This window comes from Urocampus carinirostris, chromosome 6 (assembly GCF_059441175.1).
Source record: "Urocampus carinirostris isolate Australia breed hairy pipefish chromosome 6, RoL_Ucar_1.0, whole genome shotgun sequence".
Taxonomy (NCBI): Eukaryota; Metazoa; Chordata; class Actinopteri; order Syngnathiformes; family Syngnathidae; genus Urocampus; species Urocampus carinirostris.
The window spans coordinates 8,367,925-8,390,080 of record NC_142354.1 but is presented as its reverse complement, the minus strand read 5'-3'; the positions used below and the strand labels follow the sequence as shown (position 1 = coordinate 8,390,080).

Below are 22,156 nucleotides of genomic sequence, written 5' to 3'. Positions count from 1 at the left end.
AACCGGAAGCCAGACACCAACCCGGAGGTATTTCACAGAGAACGGTGTTGTGCCTAATTTCGACTCCCATGCAAAATCCCCCCAACCCCCTCGCGTGAACGCGCATTCTGCTGCGCTTCCGACAAAAGCGATCGTATTCTACTTAATAAGCTTATTAAAACAATAAAGCGAGCTAATTAAAACAATCAAGCAATCGTAGTCTATATAACACGTTTATTGAAACAATAAAGCGTGATCGTATTCTACAAAATGCGTTTGTTTAACGCGGATGCAAAAGTCACCAACGTCAATGTACGCTATGGTTTCCACGATCACAACTCATTGTACACAAATAGCCTTTATTTGTTGTACATTAATAGCCTTATGTAATGTATTTTTATTGTAGGTAGTTGTTCACTGATCGCTGGTTATTTTGCTAACCAGGCGACCGTTGTATTTTTAGTGTATGCATTGTTGGTTTTGTACTTAATTTCGCATGGTCATAATGTATATTGCGCTGTCCTGTCCTTTCCATTTGCACCTTTTTCCAGTGCGTCATCTCCGTTTTTCATGACCCAGGGATGATTCCATTTACAATGGGGAAATAAACACATCTTGTAATCGTGACCCATTTTAACTCATTTTTTTTGTGACTGCCCTTTGTTGCAAAAAAAAAACTCCAATGTCCTGTTCTGTTACTAAAATTAAACTTTGAAAATGATATACACTTTTACAAGAAACTGTAAAAATATATACCTTGTGAATTCTGTTTTTTAATTGCTGCTGCTAAATGCCATAGTACTTCTTTTCATTGCACTATTGTTACACTGCACTCTTCTTTTTCATTGCAGTATTATCATAACTTAGATCTGTTTTCTGAGCACTCCACAGCGGTTTTTCGCCTATTTATTCTGGCTAAAATGTGGTGCGTGACATGAGTTCATGGAGCATACTTGACTGAATAGCCATGGTTAGCAATAAAAAATAAAAACTTTACTCCACTTAATTTGAAAAAAATAATTTGATTTTCTGCCTTAAAACATGAGTTAAGACACCTTGTAATGGCAATTGTTTTGAATATGGTAAAAGTCATCTAAACTCCAAATTGTGAGTTGAAATAATACTATATTGTTTGTTCAACAAGATAAATCAAGTTTTCTTAAATAATGTAACATGAGTTGTTTTGACTCAGTGTCAAGTTTAAACAACAAATGATCATTAATTGAACAACGTTTTTGACTGAACCCTGTGTGTGGGAACAAAGCTCATCTTTCAGTTGTGCTTACTCATATTTTTTAAGGCAGCAATTGAACTTGAATTCTTAAATTGAACCACATAGATTTTTATTACAGTTCAGTGCACCTAAGTCCCATGTAGAGAGCCTAATGTGTTATCTACAGTATTTTTGGAGATGGTCATGTATATATTGTGTAGTGCTTCCTGCTAAGCCAACCTAATAGCATACCTAAGAGTATATCGTATGATAATATTTGATTAATTTAAAAAAATTAATAGGATAAGTTGTAGCCTGTGTCGTATGTAGTGTGGTTGTTTATTTGTGTCTTGACTCCTCCCTATTAACATCATTCCACATTATCACTGTAAACTATTTTGTCAAAAAATAAGACCAGAGGACAAGTTTCTTCAAATGCAAAAGTATACTTTCTTGTTTTCTTCTACCGTAAATTCCGGACTATAAGCTGCTACTTTTTTCCCAAACTTTCAACCCTGCGGCTTATTCAGTGATGTGGCCAATTTATGTAATTTTTCTAACAGCCGCAGGCGGCGCTCGAGCACAAAAGGCAAGATTTAGATTGGTGGAATTTATGCGCCGAGGAAGACTGCAACAACATACTCTCATCATGCAAATTGCAAAAAGAAAGGCACATGACGCAGCTTTCAAGCTGAAAGCAATCGAGCAGTCCGATAAAGAAGGAAACAAAGCTACTAGCAAATAAATTTTACTTTGCAAGCATGTTGCTAGCGTGTTTATGACAAGGTCTCTTTCCCTTACTGGGGAAGACCACTTTGAGGACGTCATTATAAGGCGGAAGATGAGGACGATGAACCATGATTTCTACGAGTACGGCATGTTTTTTAACAGACTTGTTCACTGTGTTGCGAGCGTGTTGCTAGTAGCGTTTTGCTACCCTTCACAGACACGGTTTGGGATGAAAGTTATGATATTATTATTAAAGCTTTGAAAACTCTCTCGGTGTACCGTCTTTCTTTGTAAATATGTGTAACCATGTACAATATGTATTTGCAACTGTATATTTATGTAATGTATTTATTTTAGAGACTTATTCTGATATGTTTTGTACGGGCGAATCAAAAAGAAGGGACGAAAACCACGGGGGTGACGGTTAGTGGAGTAAACGTGAGACGTGTTTGTGGAGGCGGCGGACAATAGTGGATATATATTTTTCCCACCCTTTCCCTTGGATTATTTTCAACGGGACCCGGACTCTGCAGGTCTGCATCAAACCTTAAGTACCGGTATCATTTTCCATTCATTTTGCCGGCTGTGGTTTTTGGACTGTGTACTTTATATTCAGTTACAATCGCAGGACTCAAAGTCAGATTTGGGTTAATTTTGTGATTGTGTTACATGCTTTAATGTAGGCGCATGCGACTTATATACAGGTGCGACTTGTGTAAGTACAAAAGGGGTTATCCTCTTAAAATGTGGCGGGTGCGGCTTATAATCAGGTGCGCTCTATAGTCCAGAATTTACGGTAGTTTGTTCTTTTTAATGTTTCACAAGATTGTAACAAAAATACAACTATTTACACATTAACACATAGTACTTGTCAAGTCAAGTCACATTTATTTATATAGCTCTCAATCACAGAGTGTCTCAAGAAAAGTATGAGGTGGGCATCAGTCATCAGCTATTGAATAGAAGTGGGTCTTAAGTCTAGATTATAAACGTCCACTGAGGTTGCAGATCTTGCACTGGGGCCCGGATGGAGAACGCTCTTGAGCCTGCAGATTTCTTCTTGGCTCTTGGAATCACAAGGAGACCAGCATTTTCCGAGTGGAGGTTCCGTGCAGTAACATAGGGGGAAATTAATTCAGAGAGAGGGGACAAGTTGTAAAATTAAGTTTAAATAACTATTTACACATTAACACGTAGAACTTGCCAAAATAAATAACTAAATAATAATAAATAACATAATAATATAAATAAAAGACATGATCAAGGTTATCCAGCCACTGCTGTTTGTCCAAGCCTTCTCGGTCAAAAATACACGCAGGAGAGTAAAACCGACTTGTGGCAATGCAAGACTGAACACAGCTTGTATGGAACCACAAATCACACATGGGACAGGACAAGTGCACTGCACTAAAGAGCATGACTGGGGTGGGGTCGTGTACAGTGAGATTTTGGGGAACAACCTCCTTCCCTCAGTCTGAGCATTGAAGATGGGTCTTGGCTGGGTCTTCCAACACGACAACGACCCGAAGCACACAGCCAGATAAACTGCTGGACTTCCTGTGCGGGGTTTGTATGTTCTCCCCGTGCTTGCGTAGGTTTCCTCCGGGCACTACGGTTTCCTCCCACATTCCAAAGACATGCATTTCAGGTGGATTGGCCGGTCCAAATTGTCCCTAGGTGTGAATGAGCGGGCGAGTTGTCTGTCCCTGTGTGCCCTGCGATTGGCTGGCAACCAGTTCAGGGTGTCCCCTGCCTACTACCCGATGATTGCTGAGATGGGCTCCAGCACCTCCGCGACTCTACTGAGGATAAGTGGTGCAGCTAATGAGATGAAATGAGATTATTAATCATATTAGTAAAAAAACGAACTAGATTTGTCAAAAACCTATTCAGTAGCACATCACAAAGTGTATGTAGTTGGATCCCAAAACCCAAAAACATAATAGGTTTAAAGCGTGTCTTACTTTGCAAACAGTATCGGCAGGGAAGTCCGATTTTAAATGGGAAAAAAAACAACAACAATTTTTGGGGGTTTTTTGGTTTGAACAATTTTATTGACACTATTAACAGCAAATAAACAATGTGAGGTTTGAACAATTTTTCTCGATAATTTTAGCAGCTATTAAGCATATTCACAATTTCGTTATATCTGACAATATGACATTTTAACAATTTTTTCAACATTTTTAACAGCAATTAATGGTTTGAACAAATTCATTGACACTAATAACAGAAAACAATCTTGTCAATCTCAACAGCAATCAAGCACATTCACAATATTATATTTCAATATGACGTTTAACAGCAAACACAATGTGAGGTTTGAACAACCCTTCTCTAAAATCTTAATAGCAATCAAGCGTATTCACAATTTCGTTGTATAACATCAGTTCATGTCATGGGAACCTGTCGTGGGTTCAAATCCAGCTCCAGACTTCCTGTGCAGAGTTTGTATGTTCTCCCCGTGCTTGAGTGGGTTTCCTCCGGGCACTCCGGTTTCCTCCCACGTTCCAAAAACATGCATTTCAGGTGAATTGGCCGGTCCAGATTGTCCCTAGGTGTGAATGAGCGAATGAGTTGTCTGTCCCTGTGTGCCCTGCGATTGGCTGGCAACCAATTCAGGGTGTCCCCTGCCCACTGCCCGGAGATGGCTGGGATGGGCTCCAGCCCCCCCGCGACCCTAATGAGGATAAGCGGTACGGCTGATGAGATGAGATGAGATGAGATAACATCTTTGTTAGTGTCAATAGATTCGTCCAGGCCAAAGTCGATTACACTGCGGTATCCAATCCATCCAGGGTTTCAGTCACAATAAAAATACATTTCATAAGGCTATTAAGGTACAACAAATAAAGGCTATTTGTGTACAATGAGTTGTGATCGTGGAAACCATAGCGTACGTTGACGTTGGTGACTTTTGTATCCGCGTTAAAAAAACGCATTTTGTAGAATACGATCACGCTTTATTGTTTTAATAAACGCGTTATATAGACTACGATCGCTTGATTGTTTTAATTAGCTCGCTTTATTGTTTTAATAAGCTTATTATGTAGAACATGATCGCTTTTGTCGGAAGCGCAGCAGAATGCGCGTTCACGCGAGGGGGGGAGGATTTTGCATGGGAGTCAAAATTAGGCACAACAACGGTCACCATGACTGCTAATTTCGTCCACTGCTAGTTAATTTGGAGTAGATTGTTTTTTTTCTCCTCCCCAATATTTACCGTTCGGATTTTTCTTTTAAAAATAAAATATAATAAGTAAAAGACATAGGCAATGTTCCCTCTAACTTTCCACGGGTCTGAGCGTTCACACAAAGTCGGTGAGCAACGCTTGAAACAACAGTGAGCCACCATAATCCCAAGTGTGGCAAGATAATTAATTATCAAACAATAATTGGAAATTATTTGAATGCAACACAAACTTTTTATTCTTTTTTCGGTGTTTTTTTCTACTTTCTTTTTAAAATTCTTTAAAAAAAAATCTCATTGTGTTTGTTTTTTTCCGAGCTCTTACTTTTTTCTTTTTGTTCTCTATGTACTTTTTTCCTACATTTCTTTCTTTTCTTTTTTTTCCTGGCTTTTTTTCTAAATTTCTCCTTTTTTTTCTCTTCCTTTTGTTTCTTTTTTTCTCAACTTTTCACTACTTTTTCATTTTGGTATTTTTTTCTTTTTTGTTCCATTCCCCCCTTCCTTTAGGTTATTTTGTGCATAATTTTACTTAATATTTGGTCATGTTGGGATTAAAGAAGCAAAAACAACCTGAATAGCCGTTTAGGACCCGAAAGAGCCGGTTCCTTTTTAGTGAGCCGAGCCAAAAAAGCCGGTTCTCGACATACTCTACTAACTTTACTCAACTTCGTTCGACTTCAAAATACCGCATTTGGGACACAACGTCAGGGGAACCCGTGTGTTTTTACCTTCATGCACTGCAACTTTGACTTAAGTCGCTTCTTAATAAGTAATTTTGAACCTTCATTTTTGTGCGCTGGCTAGATTTTCTTGTGCGCCGAGAATGTGCGAGCAGTGCGCAATTGCGCACGCGCGCAGCTTAGAGGGAACACTGGACATAGGTAGGGTTTACATTTATGTCCAGCCACACGAACCAAATGTTACTACTGACCATATTAGTCCTGTGCTCAGGTCTCTGCACTGGCTTCCTGTTGCTCAGAGAATAGACTTGAAAACAGCTCTGCTTGTGTATAAGTCTCTTCATGATCTAGCACCAAAGTACATCTGTGACATGTTGGTCCCATATGAACCATATGGGACCCTGAGAACCTCAGGGACAGGCCTTCTGCTGGTGCCCAGAGCCAGGACTAAACAGGGTGAAACTGCGTTTCAGTTCCATGCAGCTAAACTCTGGAATAGTCTTCCTGACGACGTCACACAGGCGTCTACTCTGAACTGAAAGGGTTCTATCTGCACTCCTTACTTTTACTTTATTTTAATTCATTGATTTTATTATGTTTTATCTGTGGTTTTAATGCATTTTAAAAAACACATTTTAAATTTTCAATGTCTTTTCTATGTTTTAACTGTAATTGTGTGTTTTTAACCTGTCTATTTGCCATTTCTGTAAAGCACTTGAATTGCCTAGTGTATGAATTGTGCTATACAAATAAACTTGCCTTGCATAATGTAGATCTTTATTTTGCTGTGAACACGGCCAAACGACGACTTGTCTGTTTGACCTGCTTCCGGGTCTGCTGATTAGAGGTCTTTTTGGGGTCATTGGTCATTCAGTTCTAAATATTCTAAACATATCACTCTCCTCAGGTGTAGTTCCAGCGGATTTTAAGTCCGCTGTTATTAAACCTACACTGAAACGACCCAACCTTGATCCAGAAAGCTTATGTAATTATGGAACTGTGTCAAACCTACCGTTTCTTTCTAAAGTACTTGAAAAAGTGGTGGCACAGCAGCTAAATGATTTTATATCCGAGAACAATCGTTTTGAATCTATGCAATCAGGATTCAGGGCTAACACTCCTGAGACAGCTCTGATTAAGGTGACCAATGATCTTCTACTGGCAATGGACTCTGGCGCTTCAGCACTTTTGCTGCTGCTGGACCTCAGTGCTGCTTTTGACACAGTGGACCATAATATCTTACTAGAATGTTGGAAAAATGGATTGGTCTCTCAGGAACCGTCCTCTTATGGTTCAGATCCTACCTCTCATGACGCACTGTGTTAAATATGGCGAAATGACATCTGAGCCCTTTAGTGTTACCTGTAGTGTTCCGCAGGGTTCAGTACTTGGCCCCCTTCTTTTCAGCATTTACATGCTTCCATTAGGTGATATTATTCGCAAGTATAATATCAGTTTCCATTGCTATGCAGATGACACTCAACCATATCTTCTGTTGGAGGAATTTGCCACACTAAATTGTGGAAATTTGGAGGCTTACCTCACTGAGATAAAAAAGTGGATGTCACTCAATTTTTAGCGTCTTAACTCTGAAAAGACCGAAATGTTAGTTATTGGTCCATCTAAATGCCGTGACTTGTTCTCAAAAAACGTCTCTGAACATTGACAAAAATGTCACATCACCCAGAGTGACTCAGTTAAAAATGAAGGTGTCATATTTGACACCGATCTGTCCTTTCAAACACACGTGAAGAAAATTACTTGAACCGCTTTCTTCCATCTTAGCAACATTGCTAAAATTTGTCCTATGCTGTCTCCGTCGGATGCGGAGATTACAACTCACGCGTTTGTTACCTTCCGTCTCGATTACTGTAATGCACTACTCTCCGGTCTCCCCAAGTCCAAAATCAAGAGTCTTAAGCTAGTACAAAATGCTGCAGCAAGGCTTTTAACTAAGGCAAGAGAGTCCGATTACATTACGTCGATTTTAGGTAACCTGCACTGGCTCCCTGTTAGCTTAAGATGTGATTTCAAGATTCTCTTGGTAATATACAAAATCAAACATTGACTTGCTCCCTCATATCTTTCAGATTTAATTTCGCCCGAAGTTCCTGTCCGGAGCCTTCGCTCTGAAAGCGCTGCTCTACTGGTGATCCCAAAAGCCAAGAAGAGTTCCGCAGGTTCGAGAGCGTTCTCCATCCGGGCACCGGTGCTGTGGAATGCCCTTCCCTCTGAGATCCGATCTGCAACCTCAGTGGAAATGTTTAAATCTAAGCTTAAAACACACTTCTACTCCATAGCATATGAAAAACCTATATTTTTGGCTGACAATATCTTAGTATTATTTGTAATTGCAACATCCATTGCAGCCTTGTCATCCTGATTGAGGGGGGGGGTTTGGGGTTTTTAAGGGTTATTGATCTATCTTCGTTATTCATTATCCATTATCCGTTATCGGTCAGTTCATTATACGCTACAAAGCCTAGGAGCCGGGACACTTACTCTCAGCCAAAAGGCTAAGCTAAGGTCCTAGCCCTAAAGCCTTGCTGCGATCATTGCGAATGCACCGTTCCCGGAGGTACTGCAATACCGGGCCGATGCGTGGAGTGGACAGAGCAAGCTCTTATTCCATCTCCGGATTGCAAAAATCAAAGATCATGGCAAAGGCCAAGCTAAGGACTGACATAGCATCAAAGCCACAGTCCAAAAACAAGGCCAAGCTAGCATAAAGTACTCAGTTCCACGACAGAGCAAGCTAACACAAATTCAAATCCATAGATAGTACACTATCCTAGATCCACAGTTATCCACATGTGCGGTCCCTTCACAAGGTTTCTTCATTTTCCTCATGTTGAGGTTGAGAGTTTTTACTTGCCCTCATGTTGGTTTCAGCTCAGGGGATGGTGTAACAATAGTCTGTGCAATAACCTGTGAAGCCCTTTGAGACTCTTTGTGATTAAGGGCTATACAAATAAAAATGACTTGACTGCGCTCAAAAGCAGAAACATCGCCTCCAAACCAGAAGCCAAACACTAACCCGGAAGTATTTCACAGAAAACGCCCACCATGACTGCTGATTTCGTCCGCTGCTTGCTTATTTGGAGTAGATTGTTTTACTCTCATCCTCCCTAATATATACCGTTCGTGTTTTTTCTTTTAAAATAAAATATAATAATTAAAAAACATTGGTATGATTTACATTTATGTCTAGCCACACGAACCAAATGTTACTACTGTAATGTAAATCTTTATTTTGCTGGGGTCAAAAGCGGAAACGTAGCCTCCAATCGGAAGCCAGACACAAACCCGGAAGTATTTCACGGCAGACACTAACTCAGAAGTATTTCACAGAGAACGGCCACCATGACTGTTAATTTCGTCTACTGCTAGATTATTTCGCGTTTCGTCTTCCAAACACGAAAGAACAACCTGAGTCATCACGACGAAAGACGAAAACCTGCGTCCGCCATGTTCAAACCAGTAAACACGCGATGAGCGCGACCGGCAACCAGTGGCGAAGCCGCACACGGAGCTCCAAGCTAACCTCGCCCGCCGTGCTGCGATGCCGGAGCCAGGCAAACACGGGACAAGACGCGGACACAGACGAAGACGACGTCGGCTTCGTCAAGCTGGACGACGCGGCGATCAAGACCATGCCCCCCCGCTACAGCCTGCTCCGCGAAATCGGTAGAGGGACCTACGGCGTCGTGTACGAAGCGGTGGCCCGCAAGTCGGGAGCCCGGGTAGCGATCAAGAAGCTTCGCTGCGACGCGCCGGAGAACGTGGAGCTCGCCCTGCACGAATTTTGGGCGTTGACCAGTCTGGAGAAACGCCATCAAAATGTTGTGCAATTGGAGGAGTGTGTCCTGCAAAGGAACGAGATGGCGCAGAAGATGAGCCACGGGAATAAGCGCTCTAAGCAGTATTTGAGGCTTGTGGAGACGTCTCTCAAAGGTGAAAAGCCTCGTCCCCTACCTTAAACATGAGATAGCTAACTCAACACTAAGGGGCCCAAAAATTCAAGTCATGTTTTTTTGTGACGCCCTTAATCACAAAGAGTCTCTAAGGTCTGCACAGATCAAAGACTATTGCAAACTATTATTACAGACTATTATGACACCATCCCCTCATCTTAAATCTACGTGAGGGCAAATACACATGTTATCAACATAAAATATAGGTTATTCAGATGCTATAGAATAGAAGTGTGTTTTAAGCCCGAGATTTAAATAGTTCCACTGAGTTTGCAGATCGAATCTCAGGGGGAAGAGCATTCCACAGCACCGGGTTCCAAATGGAGAACGTTCTGTGGATTTCTTTTTCGCTCTTGCGATCACTAGTAGACCAGCATTTTCTGAGTGAAGACTCCAGACCGGAGCATAGGGGGAAATTAAATCTGAAAGATATGCGGGAGCAAGTCCATGCATGATTTTGTATACTATCAACAGAACCTTAAAATCACATCTTAAGTTAATAGGGAGCCAATGCAGGTTAGCTAAAATCGGGGTAATGTGATCAAACTTTCTTGTCTTAGTCGATGCAGCATTTTGTACCAGCTGAAGGCTCTTGATGCGGGACTTCGGGAGACAGGAGAGTAGTGCATTTCAGTATTCGAGACTGGAAGTAACAAACGCATGAATTGTAATATCCGCATGGGATTGGGAGAGCATAGGACGCATTTTAGCAATGTTGCAAAGATGGAAGAACAGCTAGTAATATTCTTAACTTGTGTTTGAAAGGACAGATCGGGGTCAAATTTGACACCTAAATTTTTGACTGAGTCACTCTGGGTGATATTACTTTTGTCAATGTTCAGAGACCTTTTTTGAGAACAAGTCACGGCATTTAGATGGACCAATAACTAACATTTTGGTCTTTTCAGAGTTAAGGCGCAAGAAGTTGAGTGACATCCACTCTTATATCTCAGTTAGGCAGGCCTCTAAATTTGCACAATTTAGTGTGGCAGATTCTTCCATCGGAAGGTAAAGTTGAGTGTCATCTGCAAAGCATTGGAAACTAATATTATACTTGCGAATAATATCACCTCATGGAAGCATGTAAATGCTGAAAAGGAGGGGGCCAAGTACTGAACCCTGCGGAACACCACAGGTAACACTAAAGGGCTCAGATGTCATTTCACCATATTCAACACAGTGCGTCCTATCTGATATGTAGGATCTGAACCATAAGAGGACGGTTCCTGAGAGACCAATACATTTTCCCAACGTTTTAGTAAGATATTATGGTCCACAGTGTCAAAGGCAGCATTAAGGTCCAGCAGCAGCAAGAGCGATGAAGCGCCGGAGTCCAAGTAGAAGATCGTTGGTTACCTTAACCAGTGCTGTCTCAGTGGAGTGGTTAGTCCTAAATCCTGATTGCATAAAATCAAGAAGAAAAAAAACACTTCTCAAATGTATATAATGGAAGGATATTGTGGTTTAAACAAGATATCGTACAATATTTACGGTTTTCGTGTCTTTTAACCAACAAGGTTGTCGTGGCATACTTTCTGTGGTGGGTCTTGAGCATGTTAAGACTGGCGGCACCCATCCTTGGCTATCCTGCCTTTTTAGAATCGATAAGAACAGAACGCTTTTGTTGTCATGACTATTGTCTCATGAAATTCAAAGCTGCCCCATATAGTGCACTTATACATATCGAATTTAAAAGTAGTCCAGTAACCAATATGCAAAGCAAATATATTTAAATTTACAGAACACAATATAAAAACCCGGGTTGGGGATGAGCTCTTGCCCCAAGTGGAGGAGTTCAAGTATCTTGGGGTCTTGTTCACGGTTTGAGGGTAAGATGGAACGGGAGATCGACAGACGGGTTGGTGCAGCGTCTGGCGTCATTCGGACCCTGTACCGGTCCGTCGTGGTGAAGAGGGAGCTGAGCTCTCCATCTACTGATCGAGATACGTTCCTGCCCTCACCTATGGTCATGAACTATGGATTATGACTGAAAGAACACCATCCCGGTTACAAGTGGCCGAAATGAGTTTCCTCCGCAGGCTGTCTGGGTTTTCCCTTCGAGATAAGGTGATAAGCTCAGTCATCCGGGAGGGACTCTGTGTGGAGCCACTGCTGCTCCGCATTGAGAGGAGCCAGTTGAGGTGGCTCGGGCATCTGACAAGGATGCCTCCTGAACGCCTCCCTTCGAGAGGTGTTCTGGGCATGTCCCTCTGGCAGGAGGCGCCGAGGCGACCCAGGACACGTTGGAGAGACTATGTCTCTTTGCTGGCTTGAACGCCTCGGGATCCCGTCGGATGAGCTTGAGGAGGTGGCTGGGGATAGGGACGTCTGGGCTTCCCTTTTAAGGCTGCTGCCCCCGCGAATAAGCGGAAGACGATGGATGGATGGACAATATAAAAACTCAGTAGGCAGCAGCTGTGATAGCAGCAACCAATGATAAATCGATTGTTCGTTATTCGTAGCGCAAATACTGATTACTTGTTCTGACAAAGGTGCAGATGATGGTTATTACAAAGTATGTCAGTTCATTGCAGATTTGCATGGCTGCATGGCCGCTATTGGTGTGTGTGTGAATGGGTATGTGTGAAGCACATTGTAAAGCGCAGACCAATATAAATGGAGACCATTTACCATTTAAGTATTGTGAAAGCTTTGGGGAAGAAGCTGTCTTTAAGTCTTTTTGTACCAGCTCAAATGGATCTGTATCCCCTTTCAGAAGGTAGCAAGTTGAGCAGATGAAAACTGTGTCTTAAAGACATGCAAACGATGTTTACAAAATGCCCAAAAGACACCTACAAGAATTGAATTTGTTAGTCAATTCTAAAAGCAGTATGATCGCCTCCACACATACAGCTCCCCAATAAACACACACTGATCCAGCACAAAATGTCGTCCTAAAGGCGTCCAAAATAGGACCAAAGAATTCTCTGCAGACATTTACAAGTCGCGAATGTTCTGAAAGGTCTTTAATTGCGTGCATGCTCACCTGCAACTGGAATATTAAGACAAAGGCTCCAATCTGGCTCATAATGTCTTAAAATAATCCTGTAAAATGTGTATTGATTTGAAGAACACGCAAAAAACACGAAGGAATGTATCATCTCTACATAACATGTGGCTCATTTTAAGAGCTGACATAATTGTGGACTCTTAGAAACTGGAAGCTCGAGCTCTTGGTGGTGGTAGGAATGAGTAGAGAGGTGTGGTAAAAGGATAGTGGGATGTTTGGCCGCGTTCTAAGGGATGGGCAGGGCACCTGTATGATGCGGCAGGGGTAAACCAGCGAAACCTGTCGGGCCCTCCCGTTCAACAGAAGAGTGTGTTGAGTCCCCCTGATCTGAGTGACACGGCCGCTTTCTCGTGTCCCGTTTTATCCGGATGGACAAAAGCACGGCCGATTTGGGTGCAGAGGTGCCCAACTTGTTTGGGCATTTGGGTTGGCCAAGGTCCAAAACTGTTTGTGTGTTTTTTGCTGTTTTTTCCCCTTTTTTTTTCTGTTTATTGTATGTGTTTGTCTTGCTGTTGATCACCCCTCTTGAGGGATATGACCAATGTAGCTACATAAATGAAAAACTAGATGAAAGGGAAAAAATGGGTAGGAAAATTGTGCACTCCGGTCACTTTGAGTCTCTCTAGTTTTGCATTTGTGCTTGTGATTTTTAGCACTTTTTTTTGGTTGCACAACACAATACAGCCTTCTAGTGGTTGACTATTGCGAATTCCCCCTTAAGGTGACTGTGAGTGTGTTCTTGACTCTAGCTTCCTTTCACTTATGGCTTCGGTTTATAAATGGATAGCAAGAGAAAAGGCCGACCCATCCATCCATTATCTGCACCGATTATCCTCAGTAGGGTTTCGGGGGTGCTGGAGTCCATCCCAGCTATCTTCAGGCAGTGTGCAGGGGACATCCTGAACTTGTTGCTAGCCATTCGCAGGGCACACAGGGACAGACAATTCGCTTGCTCATTCACACCTAGGGACAATTTGGACCGTCCAATTTACCTGAAATGCATGTTTTTGGAATGTGGGAATAAACCGGAGTGCCCGGAGGAAACCCACGCGAGCACCGGGAGAACATGCAAACTCCACACAGGAGGTTCAATCTAATCACCTCAGAACTGTGCCGCACACGCGCTAACCACTGCCCCGCCGTGCTGCCCAGAAGGCCGACCCATATGTAATAATTGATCTTTTGGGGAACAAAATATTAGGCAAAGTCGGACCCAGGTTTAGGATATTATACTTTTAGTACGAAAGTTGGGCCACTGAAGCAATAAATGCGCCATTTGTGTTTCAGGTGAGAGAGTGTTGACTGCCCCAGAGGAGCCCTGTTACCTGTGGTTCGTCATGGAGTTCTGCGAAGGAGGAGACCTCAACCGCTTCGTCCTGTCCCGGCATCCCGACTCTCAAACCAACACCAGCTTCATGCTGCAGCTCACCAGCGCCGTGGCCTTCCTACACAACAACAAGATCGTCCACAGGGACCTCAAACCGGACAACATCCTCATCTCCGAGAAATCGGGTCGCCCCGTCCTCAAAGTCGCCGATTTCGGCCTGAGCAAAGTCTGCGCCGGTTCGGGAAACCACGCCGAGGACAAAGGCGAGCCGGACAAAAGCAAAGGCGTTAACGTCAACAAGTTCTGGTTGTCGTCGGCCTGCGGGTCCGACTTCTTCATGGCCCCCGAGGTCTGGGAGGGCCACTACACGGCCAAGGCGGACATTTTTGCCCTGGGCATCATCATTTGGGCCATGCTGGAGAGGATCACCTTCATCGACGCCGAGTCCAAGCGAGAGCTCCTGGGGACCTACGTCAGGCAAGGGGCCGACATTGTGCCGGTGGGCGAGGCGCTGCTGGAGAACCCCAAGATGGTCCTCCACATCCCGCAGAAACGGCGCTCGGGCATTTCAGATGAGCTGGGCAAGCTGCTGCAGGACATGCTCGCCGTCAATCCTCAGGACCGGCCCGACGCCTTCCAGCTGCAGGCCAGAATGGACCAGGTCACGTGTCCCGCCTGATTTGGGCCAGGTAAAGGCTCCCGGGACTTATTTGGCCGTCTTTTTGTTTTTTACCTTCTCTCGCTGTTCTGAGTTTTTTTTTTCTGGAAGATGTTTTTCTTCCAGCCAATCGGAGCACAGGACGTCTCACTGGTCCAGTGAAGACACCTTTTACTTGATTTGTTGCAAATAATGACGAAAAGTGCCAAAAGGAGGAAATGTCTTCTTTGCGTCATATATTGTGGTGCTTATCTATTTTTTAAATCCTCTTCCAAGCCCAGGAGACAAGACACACCTGGGCAATATATGCAGATATACCTTCTCGCTGTTGGACAGGTGAGCCCTTGAGCAAAGATATGTTAGCTTCTGGTCCTTTTGGAGCAGACCTTATTGCCTCGCCTCAGAAATATAAAAACAAGATACAGCGAGATCTTGGCGGGAGAGGGAGAAGCCGTTTATCTTCGCCAGTGTCCAAAACAGAGTTCTCATTCGTCTAAGAGACGACCAGCTTTCTCATACCCTCAGACAACATCACATGTAACTTAACGCGTCCCCTCGCGATGACGCACTTGTTTTTTCTCAATGTGCATGCTTTCTGGGAATTGACAATGTTTTTTCAGAATGTTTTCGTCCTCTTTAGATTCTCCAAAGTTACACAATTTATATCTTGAATCCCACGAGTTAAAGCTTTTCAATGATATGCGGCATGACCGATTTGTGTGATGATAGTCACGTCTAATGGGTGTTTGTTCAGTAACAGATTAAAGGGACCATTGGAGTTTAGTTAGCAACATGCTAGTCACATTTTGTTTGCTGTCACTGGCTGGTGTGAATACAATCGTGTATTAGATTTTTTTCTGAAAAGTAGACCTCAATTCATATTTTCATAACCAATCTGTATTTTCGTGTCCACAGACCCGAAGCCGTTGCTTCTCCTGAATGTGATGAAGACTGAAGATGAGGAGACGGGATTCTTCACCCGGAAAGAGAATTTTGCCTTTGCTTTGGTCGTTTGAATCCAAAAAGAAACGTTTACAATCTGCTGCTTTTGTGAGTACCTTGAAAAAGACGTAAGTCGTTGCTACGTTGGACCAGAGAGCGCCACCATCGACTTCTGCCCTTTTGATTTTTACAATCCTCCCTCGGGAATTCCTTCTTTACCTAGCGCCCTCTTTATGAAAGCCCTAAAGTGGCAAAATTAGATGATTGGAAACGACCTTTTGAAATGTTGCTAAACAATAAGCAATTGTGTTTTAGTATCATGGCTAATAGGGTGTTAGCATTTCAGGAAAAGTACACTTTTCATGATACTATCATTTTTGTTTTTACGATTTTGCCCAATTCTCTAACTTTTATAAAAAGGCCTTTTAAGATGGTTATCATGCTGAATAAAAACTCGTTTTTTATTTCAAACAACCCCTTACTAAAAGCGTTTTACAGAATAATGACTCCAGCTGTCAATCAAATGGGTGACATGACAGAGAGGAAAAGCAATCGATCTTAAGGATCAAGCACAGCTCCCAAATTGATTTCGTAGTTTGTGTTGCTACGTTTGACTTGAGACTGCAACCAATGGCTGCTGCTTTTCTGGTTTTGTCATTTTTCTTTTTCTATCAATGTTTTTGGGTAATTGCTTCTTTCACTAGCACCCGCTTTACGGAAGGAAGCTCAACTGTCACCAAAAAATCCCCCCAAAAAATCAAAAATATTTTGCGAAATAACGAGCAATTATGTCATGACTATTCATTATTGTTATGTTTAAGATTTTGCCCAATACCATTTATGATTTTTCTTTCTAAAAATGAGTTTTGTTTTATGCAATTTTAAAAACTCCCATTATAACGCAAAAACGACCTTTTCTAAAAAGTGTATCACAGAAAAATGCATGCTGTTGTCAAAGACCAGGAGGCGGGGCTACAGGACCGACAAGAAAACTAATCAATCAAGCACGGGTCCCGCCCACCATCTTAAATGATAAAAAGGCCACTAAAGGGACAGTTTGTAATGCGTAGTGCCTCCTGGTGGTACAAAAAACCCTCTTCATTCAATTTAAAAAATAACATTGAGTGGAATAATGGGCCCGTATACTTAATTTTTGTAAGTATTCACAGGCCGAGAAATTTGTATTTTTCATAGCGGAATCCATACCTAATAGTCACCGCCATATTTGTCTGGCATCTTGTTGCTACGCCGTGCTCTTTTGGCACTGGTTTTCTTTCGCAATAGACAACACAGTGCCATCTAGTGGTCAAGTATCACACAATGCACCTTTTTAAAGAATATAAGCATGTCGTCACAATTATTTTGAAAACAATTCGCGATATATAAATCCAAGATTTAGCAATTTAGCAAAAGGATTTGTGGTCGTTTTGCATTTTGTCACTTTGGGGGCTCGGTCTTATCTTTTTTGTGTCATGTCCGGCATTCTGCATGAGTTTTTTTTTCTATGCGTATATTTGCACCTCCTGAATGTTCCTACTACAACTAAAATGGAATCTAGAACTGGATTCGTTTTTTGTTTTATCTGTGAACGCTTTGTGCCTTCACTGTATCGTTTTTCTGGGTGGCCTTGTCTTCTTATTGGTCCTTTCATTGCCTACTTCAATACTCCGCACTGGTCAAAACACCGGATAAACCGAGCTTTTGGTTTCCACTAGTTGGGTGTTGAAATGTCGTCATGTCGTGTGTTTGGGTCCTGTTGGAATTCAAATATCAAAAAGTACCGTTTACCAAATTGTTCGAATTAGTTATGACCCCATTAACCAAACGCAACCTACATTCACCCAACAATTTATGGGCACTTGTTTCTTGAGGGAAAAGATGAACAGGAAGCCGACATTTCCACACGGGGCAGATTTAGCCTAGATGGTAAGGCGCCCGCTTTGAGACTGGAAGGTTCGGGTTCGCGCCCCGGCCGAGTCATTCCTAAGACTTAAAAAGTGGTCGGCGGCGCCCTCTCTTGGCTGCGGCTGCATCGGGTCAGATGCAATCGACATTTCGTTCTGTGTACATTGTTACACAGAATGACAATACAAGGAAATTATTATTATTATTATTATTTAATATCCCTAACCAAAGAACTAAGTTAACTCCATCGTAAATGGCCGAATTAGTGACGAGTCTGTGGGAAGCCTTTTTCTCAAGTCCTTTAGCTTTTTCTTATTGGCCATTTTCTCCCCGCATAATGGCGTGTCGACTCCTCCCATGGGCGCGCCAAGGAAGCCCCCTGGGCTTAACCATCTCGTAGACGAGCATCCCGATGTCTGGGGTAATCAAAACAACACTGAGCGTTTCTACGTCATCAGGGCCTTTTTGCGTCACCAGCGTCTGGATGTGCTGATTAATTTATCAGCCGTACGTCCCGTTCCCACCGTTCCTGTAAACAACATTTTCCACCAGGGTGCCCTGACCTCGCACCACAGCCCAGTCAGTGAATATATTTTGCATTAAATGTAAATTGTATTCAATCGTATAAAATCCTTCAGTCCAAATATTGGAGCCCAAAGTATTTGCAGTCTTAAACTGAAGTTTCCCAGCAGACGCAAAGAAAAAAACGAGAGTGGTGTTCATCGCATTAAAGAGAAAAGATTGGACCTAGGCACTCATCTGAAACCCTACGGTTTGCAGCACACTTTTCATACCAAGTAAGAGAAATCAAACGTTTATGACTGTCGCTATCGAGTCCATAGTACTTATTATATCGGCAAAATATCCCGTTATTAACTCAGCTTTAGCCAACTGTTAGTGTGTAGCCTAAATGCTAGCCTTGTAAACAATGTACGCCACAGGTCAAATGTGAAAACAAGCACACGTTGCAAAAAAATGTTGGTCACACAATCCAAGTCATTTAACGTTTGGTTTTTCAATCAGGGGTTCTCAAACTGTGGTCTGAAATACACAATCTTAAATCATAGTCAAAAAGCGCCTACCTAGATATTGCTTTAATGTCCTTTGTGGGTTACACAAGAAAGTAGTCAAGTCATGTTTATTTGTTTGGCCCTTATTATTGCAAACCACAGACTATTATGACACCATCCCCTGATCTAAAACATACATGAGGGCAAGGAAAAACTCAAAAACCTCAAGTCAAGTCCTGTTTATTTGTTTGGCCCTTAATCACATAGTCTCAAAGGCCAGAACAGATCTACTATTGCAAACTATTATTACAGACTATTAACCTACATGAGGGCAAATGATACACATATTATCAACAATTCTGGGGTAATCAAATAGCATATTTAAGTGCTTAAAAACAGAGACCTAATATATTATTGTGTGGCGTTCTATGAAAAAAAAAATACTCCAGAAATACTAAGAAAACATTGTTGTACAGCTAAAACAAACTATAGCACAAAAAACGACTAAAGAAATACTACTACAAACCTACTACCATAGAAATGCTACAGAAGTACAAGTAGAGTAGTACTTTGAAAATATAACTATGGAAAAAAAGACTACAGATGTCCTACAAAAATACTACAGATATATGGAAAAACTGCAAAAAAAAATTTGGGCAGAAATGCCACCAAAATAGTCCGACAATAAAACTACAAAATACAACGGTAATATACTAAATACTACACAAGTAATTCTCAAATTAAGTGCTTAAACGGGGATTTAATATTTTATTTCGATTTCAAAACAAAAACGAATAACATGATGATCTATGCATGTTAATGATTTCGTAAATGCAAAAGGCCAAAATGTTGAACCCTGCTATGGAACCGTTACAAATTATAAAAAGTTGCTACGTATCGTTTTAAAAGAATATATTTAGAAGTATGTATAATTAGTAAATATAATGAAGAATGAAAAAACATGATACACAGTATATTCAGAAAAGAACATTGCAAGGAACTGACATTTTGGTACACCTGAATTGTCTTTCGTTTTATTTATTCTTTTACTATTTAGTCCAGACTTGTAGCTTAATTTTAACACTTTATTTTAATTATACAAATATTGACTTTGTCATTCATACAAAAGAAAAAAAACAGGGGGAAAAATCATTGCTTGATGGCACAGGCTCATTTCAAGTTCTACCTTAGCATTAGCCTAGCTTAAAGTACCTCCATTGCTAAAATAATTGGCGATGTTTCTTTTCGGTCTCGAAAGACAAATTTTATCTATCCATGCGTACAAATCCTGCAGCTCATCCTCGTCTAGCTCCCGTTCCATTCTCTACTTTGCGTTTAAATACACTTTTGAATTCGATTCAGGACCAAATTAAAGGCCAGGCGATGTCGAGCGGTTACAAATTGTTGTATGGTATATTTGTCACTCGACTACTTCTCATTGGACTTTTTTCTTTTTGCCTCGTGTTTTGCTCAAACAAAAATACAACTAAATGTGAGGCATCATAACTCTACAAGTTTCGGAGCAGCCCGAGAAATATCCCCCAAAATACGTAAAACAAGATGCAAGGAGAAGTCTTAACGGGAGAGGGAGAGCTCGTTTAATTATCTTCATCAGCGTAACAAAACTGAGAGATCTCATTCATCTCAGAGACAATTGGTTTGTTATATTCTAAGACAACATCTATTACTTTAACCCGTCCCCCTCGCAATGATGCGTGTATTTATCTCAAAATGCACGCTACCAGACAGAATGTTTTGTCCTCTTTCAATTTTCACAATTTTCAAGAACTGTTGGGGTCGGCTTGACCGCATGTTCCCCACCAAGAAGACTGTTATTACTTGGCAAAGAAGAATGTTAAGCCTTGGCAGCCCAAGGCGATTAATAATAACATTCGCTGACATCTACACTCGGGAGAAACAAGCCTGGAATTACCCGTTCTTAACTAATGTATTCTCCTTATGTGTAGCTCGACTCCAATAATCCACAACGTAAGTAGTATTTTTTTAAAATCTATCTTATTCTAAATAAAGGAGTATTGCTACGGACATGGATTTCAAAGTCAGTTTGGTTCTGGGACAGGATCCAGTTTTTTTTCTGAGGCAGTAATTTTTAGCTTGTTTTTTTTTTTTTTTTTTCAATATCGCTTTATTGTTCAGACTACTTTAATAGCCTACCCTACATATTATAATCACAGATGACAAGGGATCACTTTTATCCACAATGTGCAAAAAGTGATTTTCATGTCTGGTTCAGAGTATATTATCTGGTTTATTTAAACGGTAGAGTGAATGCAGCTTTGCACCTGGACCGACTCACCACACTGTGCAAACTCAAGATTGAGCTATGAATAAAAAAGAAGTTCTGCCGTAATTGTTGGTACTGGTTTGATATAAAAAAAAGTTTTAACAGTGCAACAAGAGGTCGCAGGTTCGATTCCCGGCTCCTCTGTGTTATATGTCGTATTGTCCTTGGGCAAGACACTGAATCCTTAATGCCCCCAATAAGCAGGTAGGCACCTTGCATGGCTGACTCCCTATTGGGGTGTGAATGGGTAAGTGTGAAGCACGTTGTAAAGCGCTTTGGAAAAACCGTCTCTTGATGTCATTTAGGCTACATGCTAACAGATTCAGATATACTTTATTGTCATTCGTGTACACGCGTATACAGAACGAAATGTCGATACATCCGACCCGCACAGTTTCTTTGAACGTCAGCCGGGATAGATAAGTTTAACCATGTCTTCGTCAGAATTTTAGCGCAGCAGTTCGTCATCTCACGGTCCGATGTTAGTTTCAGTTGTAGACGGTCCAGTTTATTGTCCAGAGAGCGAGCGTTGGAGAGGAAAATGGATGGGAGAGGCGTTTTGCAGGGTTTAGCCTAGCGGTTAGCCCGGCCTGACAACCTCGCTTCCTCCTCCGGTCACACCGCTCTCTTGCCACTCTGCTTCGCTGCTTTGTAGGCCGCTGTTAACTTAAGCTAAGTCAATGACCAGATATTTTGCCAGTAATATGGACTCCATTGCAACAATCAGAAATGTTCAATTTTTCTTACCCGATGTGAAGAGTGTGCTGCAAACCAGAGCGTTTTTGAGGAGCGCCTCGGTCCAATCTTTTCGCTTTAATGCATCCACAACACTCCTTTTTTCTGTAACTGACGTTTCTTTTTCTCCATTGACCAGCGCGGTGTCTTGTTTTGCCTCCACCTCTGGCTGTGACATAGGATATTAAAACTTCTATGAAAGGCATCCATTGGGAAACACGCGTTTCTGTGAAAACATCCATGACGAGATCCACAAAAACCACCGTTTTGGATTTTATTACAACAAAAACTGAATATTCTGGGCTGCGAGTGCGCAACAAGACAATTGTGCACTTTCAATTCATTTATACACTAGAGGGGCGATGACAAATGCGGAACATAACTCAGTGGAAAATTCCCCAATTTCCTGCTTCTCACCAGTACTGAATCCTGCCGTTAGTTTGATACCAAGCTAAACTTTTAAGCCTTGACATATTTTGCCTCCAAAATAAGCCCCGCC

At 41.8% G+C, this 22,156-nt stretch overlaps 1 protein-coding gene and 1 pseudogene across 3 annotated transcripts; one reads left to right on the top strand and one right to left on the bottom strand.

Annotated features, from left to right (window-relative positions):
- Positions 1 to 8,347: 8,347 nt before the first annotated feature.
- On the bottom strand, positions 8,348 to 8,467 carry LOC148363721 (U2 spliceosomal RNA; annotated as a pseudogene).
- A 597-nt stretch (positions 8,468 to 9,064) lies between these two features.
- On the top strand, positions 9,065 to 21,844 carry LOC148363720 (serine/threonine-protein kinase 35-like). 3 transcript variants are annotated; one of them, XR_015850686.1, is made up of 4 exons: positions 9,065 to 9,745; positions 14,063 to 14,791; positions 15,037 to 15,096; positions 15,676 to 21,844. XR_015850686.1 is itself a non-coding variant. In XM_088337731.1 (3 exons), the coding sequence occupies exons 1-2, from the start codon at positions 9,283 to 9,285 to the stop codon at positions 14,779 to 14,781; spliced, it is 1,182 nt and encodes a 393-aa protein (XP_088193857.1). In that variant the 5' UTR covers positions 9,066 to 9,282; the 3' UTR covers positions 14,782 to 14,791; positions 15,676 to 21,844. The 3 variants fall into 3 exon arrangements, 2 of the variants coding, with proteins under 2 accessions (XP_088193858.1, XP_088193857.1); XM_088337731.1 differs by lacking the exon at positions 15,037 to 15,096 and having other exon boundaries at positions 9,066 to 9,745; XM_088337732.1 differs by lacking the exons at positions 15,037 to 15,096; positions 15,676 to 21,844 and having other exon boundaries at positions 14,063 to 15,027.
- Positions 21,845 to 22,156: the final 312 nt, after the last annotated feature.

Coding starts and splice junctions, on each gene's coding strand:
- LOC148363720 (XM_088337731.1), top strand. CDS start 9,283: ATGAGCGCGACCGGCAACCAGTGGCGAAGCCGCACACGGAGCTCCAAG. Junction 9,746..14,062: donor TGTGGAGACGTCTCTCAAAG/GTGAAAAGCCTC, acceptor TTTGTGTTTCAG/GTGAGAGAGTGTTGACTGCC.